Source organism: Leishmania donovani, chromosome 22, assembly GCF_000227135.1.
Source record: "Leishmania donovani BPK282A1 complete genome, chromosome 22".
NCBI lineage: Eukaryota > Euglenozoa > Kinetoplastea > Trypanosomatida > Trypanosomatidae > Leishmania > Leishmania donovani.
In genome coordinates, this window is record NC_018249.1 from 520291 (window position 1) to 524799 (window position 4509).

Genomic DNA, 4509 nt, shown 5'->3' on the forward strand with positions numbered 1-4509 from the left:
AAGCGGCGGTCCATCTCCATCATGGTGGCATCAGCGTCGTGCTGTACTCTCACCGTCGCCAAAAGGCTCCCCATCCCAAACGCTATGTGCTCCACATCGCCGCGGGTGACGTGACATGCGTGGCTCACATCTGCGATGAAAGCCTCGCGAAGCGCCTCAGGGTGCTCCTGTACGACGACACTCCAGTCCTCTCCTGGCAACCTCACTGAATGCACTGTCACGACAGCCTCACCATTGCCACTCTTCTTCCGGCGCTGATCGTAAAAGTTCAGCTCTTCAATCTCCTCCGCAGCTCTGCGCAGCTGTTTCTGGAGATGGAGGAGGTCTTCCTGCTGAGTGAGCTCCGCAGTTGAAGGTTGATGCGGAACAGGCGTCGATGACCTTTTGGCAAGGCGTGTTTCTAGGTCCGTGATGGTAGCGTTTCTGTCCGCCAGCTGCTGCGATAGAAGGTCCTCGCCGGTCTTTGGACTGGAGCAGTGGCGGAGTATGTACTCGCACTCGTAGAATGGCGTGTCGTGGAGGCGATCATCAAGCTGACGCTTGGTCACGTGGCTTGGATGATCCACGTAGAACTCGACTCGACTCCCGTTATCCGAGAAGTGCACCCCCGTAACAGCAGCTGCCACCACGTGGCAGGCCGCTGCCGCGTCGGTGGTTGCAGCACGGCGAAGCTCGGCAGGATGTCGTTGCAGAGCATCATTCCAGCCGCTATCGTTGAGGCGCTTGTGGTGGTGCGTGGTGGCAAAGTCGTCAGCGGGATCAGAGTGGTCCGAGCGATGTGGCATCCATCGCTCTCTGCTGCTGCGTAGCCATGCCAGCTCGGCTTCTAGTTGAGCAACGCGGCTGTCCTCCTCCGTGGTTCCTTTATCGGCCTTAATGGAGGTCATGTTTGGTGAAGCTGGGGCAGCGGAGGCACCGCTACAAATCTTCGACTCAAGAGCTCGTATCTCGTTCTCCAGGGCACTGATGCGGCTTGTTGCGTGATCCCTGTCGCGATCAAGGTCTTCGCACTCAACCTGCAAAGCCTCTGCGCGTATTTTAGCGCCAGCTAGTCGGTTTTGCGCGTCTTCATGATCGGCGCGAGCGTCCCGCAGTTGCCGCTGCAGCTCAGCCTCTACGGCTTCGTGTCGATCCGTCTCGCGCACCAGCAGCCGCTGTAGTTGCTCATTCTCGCCACGCGCCTCCTGTAGCTGTTGTTGAAGGACCAGCAGAGCGGATTGAAACGCGCGTGCGTCGGCCTCTTCTTCGTACACCTCATCCTCATCGTCGCTCTGGCTCGCTGCGTCCTTTGATCCGGGGAGAAACAACATAGTCGGCACGTTTTGTGCCGCTGCCACAGGGCTGCTGTGAGAGGTCGGCAGCGTCACCGAGATGGAGGGGCCACTAGAGGCGGCAGTGGGCCCAGGGGCCGCGTCCCAAGGTGCATCTGTTGCGAAGCCTTCAGCCTGAGACTTTGCCGTCTCGCGTCGTCTTCGGCGACGTTCAGCGCGTTCAGAGGCCAGCGCACGTGCGTGGTGTGCATCCCGCTGATGGTGACCACACTCTTGCAGGAGATCATCCACGGCTTGATACAGCTCGGGCCGAGAGTGCACCGCGCGCGCAGCTATCTCCTCGAGCTCCTCGTGGCCCAGCAAGACAACCTCCGTTGCCGCCTTTGGAACAGGAATGACGGAAGTTGATGGGGGGCAAGGTGTCGACCGCGCCTGTTCCCTATGGTGGTGTGGTGACCTTGCGGATTCAGAAGGGGCAGCCGCGCTGCCGACGCGATCACGATTGCCTAAGGCATCGAGATTCAACGATGGATGTCCTGACGACGAAGTCGTCGCGGTCATCATCGCAGCACCTTTGCTCGTCGAGGATGGTGACTTCAATTCGCCAGACGCTGTTGCCGTCTGTGCTGCCGTTACTCGCGTTCCTGTATGCCGCCGCGAGTGCGATGGCACTGGGCAAATAATAGCGCAGCGAAGCACGTCCGTGGCAATCCCTTGTGCAGGAACGAACGTGAACTGCACCTCAGAGCGTGCGGCGCTACTCGAGGTGCCCGGGGCGCCACTGAACACGCGCAGCTGCGCTTGCACTTGACGCAGTTTTCTAGCAGTCGCCTTGAGCGCGTTAACATGATGCGTGAGTCGCTGCTGGAGCATGTCAGCGCGGGACTGCGTCCTGGCACATTGCTGATACACACGGAAGGCAGCGAGCTGCGTGAAGAGCCAGTTTGCGACAGTGCAGAGGAATTCGGCGGCGTCGGGCATCCGTTGTTCCATAGAGGCCATGGCTCTGTGCACCTTCGCCTCTGTGATGGCGCCGGAGCCGAAGAAGTGTGCTTCAATCTCGTCATACTGCTGTAAACTCATGTCGTAGCCGACGTCGTAGTCGATACAGCGATGCAGGAAGAGCGGGTCACTGACGGTGGCCCACACCTTCGGCCATGGAAGTGGCGTAGCGGGGACGTAGTCTTCCACAATGCTCAGGGCCGCTCGCAGTACCGCCGCAAAAACATCGTCGGCGCTGTCGCTCTCGTCAGCGGCGCTGTACCCGTCTTTGTAGGTGCATTGAAGAGGCACGCCGCGTTGACGGCACACATGAAGCGCGCCTTCTCTTGCCTCCAACTCGCGGCGACGCGCCTCGATGGCCTCTCGGGTGGCGTTCATGTCAGCCTCGTTGCGTGTGCGCACGGCGCCAAGCTCTGCCCGGAGGGCGAGGATGCTTGCCTGGTGATCTTCTAGCTCTTGCTGGACCCGACTCCTCTCATTCTTCAGTGCTTGCATCACTCCATCGTTCGCGCCGCCTTGCTGGCAGCTCCACTCCGCTAGTGTGACAGTGTGCGTGTGGACCTGCTGCACCGTCCCCAAAGCCCAACGCCACTCCTGAGCATCGTTAAGGAACTCGTAAACGACAACGGAGCCAGGATAGATAAACTGCGCGGTGTGCTCAAGGCGGTCTTTCACTGCCTTCAGAACGTCTTGTCTAGACAAGACCGGCGACACCGATCGCCGAGGACGACTGCGGTGGGCCCTGTGGTGCAGCTCAGAGGGAACACCCACCCCGCGCGGCGCTGACTCGCCCAGCGAGCCGGCGGGTGTTCCACCCGACGGCGATGCGGCAGTGGGCATCGGGCGTGGCTCGGCAAGCCGTGGCCGCCGCGCCGCTGTGGTAGATGCCGCGTAGAGCATATAGGCTAGGCGGGAGACGATGTAGGAAGAGAGGTGCGAGAGATAAGAGATACCTACGTAAGCGTACACCCTCTAGCTCTCCCCTCTCCTTTCTTTTTGTTTTTTTTTTTCGGCGGGGGAGGGGTGCTTCCCCTCACAAGTACGATGTGCTCTGCGGCGGTGCGTGTGTGTTGGAGCCACACACGAGACACAGAGAGGAAGAGAGCTGCGGAAGAGGTACGCACACACGCAAAGAGAGAGGTGATGAGATCAGACAGGCGGGCGTAACGAAAACGGCTATGCAGCGTCGTGAGGCGAGGGGGCGAAGGTAAGGGGGAGGATGAGGCGGGGTTTGGCGAGGGGGAGGGCTATTGTCAGTACAATCTCTTGAGCGCAGTGGAGCCACAAGCGTGGCCTCGCCCTACACCAGTGCCGCGCTCAAAGGGGAGGGGAGAGGGAGAAGGAGAGGGAAAGGGGTGCAAAAACAAGGCAGGAATGGAAAAATTCTTAAAAGATGGCGGCAAAATAACCCGACTGGGCGCAGCGCACGAGACAAAAGAGGGTTGGAGAGAGAAAGGGGGGACGGCTCCACGACCTTCTCTGTGTGTGTGTGTGAGGGGAACGGAGGAGGTAATAACAACAACGGCAGCAGCAGCAGCACGCACACCAACAAGGCACGTGTACGTCAAGAGATGAAGCGCGTGAAGGAGCACGCTCCCGCGCGCGCAGGGGGAGGGGATCGAGTGAGACGGGGGAAGGAAGCCAAGCGGCACTGGCACGAGGAAGGACGGTGAAGGCAGAGAAAGGAATACGCAACGAGTGAGCGAAAAATGAAAAATCAGAGAAAGGGAGAAGAAGACGCACCGTCTCTAGAAAATGAAGCGGACGTGTGTGGGTTGGGTGAGAAGTGTGGGCGGCGCGATGGTGATTTGTGCGTCGCTTCGGCTGTCTGGATGTGTTTGCTCGTGTTCGCGTTTGCGACGTGTCGGTTTTTCTAGTGCGTGTCTAGCGTGTCTTGCGGTGCGCTTGCTGGTGAAGTAAAAGCAAAGAACGAGTGCGTGTTCCCGCCAGGCGGAGCGAGCAAAAGACGGCGGGTGCGTCCGTTAGGGTTGAAGGAAGGGGCGAAAGTCAAAACAAGAGAAGCCGAAGCGAATGAGGGAGAGAAAAAAGTCGGTGTGTGTGTGTGTTCGGGTGGTACAGTGAGCGAAAAGAACAAGAGACGAGACTACCCAAGAAAGAAAAACAACAAAACAAACGGCGAGAAACGTGAAAAAAGGGGGAGGGGCTGAGGAGACGATCCCCGTAGGCCACCCTCACCCTCAACGTGTGTGTGTGTGTGGTGGGGGGTGGGGGGGGG

The 4509-nt window shown here is 59.4% G+C and overlaps 1 protein-coding gene across 1 annotated transcript; it reads right to left on the reverse strand.

The window, feature by feature from the left end:
* Positions 1-2: 2 nt before the first annotated feature.
* On the reverse strand, positions 3-3173 carry LDBPK_221160 (hypothetical protein, unknown function; the record flags this gene model as incomplete). Its single annotated transcript, XM_003860814.1, has 1 exon — positions 3-3173. A coding segment is annotated over one exon (3171 nt), but the record flags the coding sequence as incomplete, so codon positions are not given.
* Between the last annotated feature and the right edge of the window lie 1336 nt (positions 3174-4509).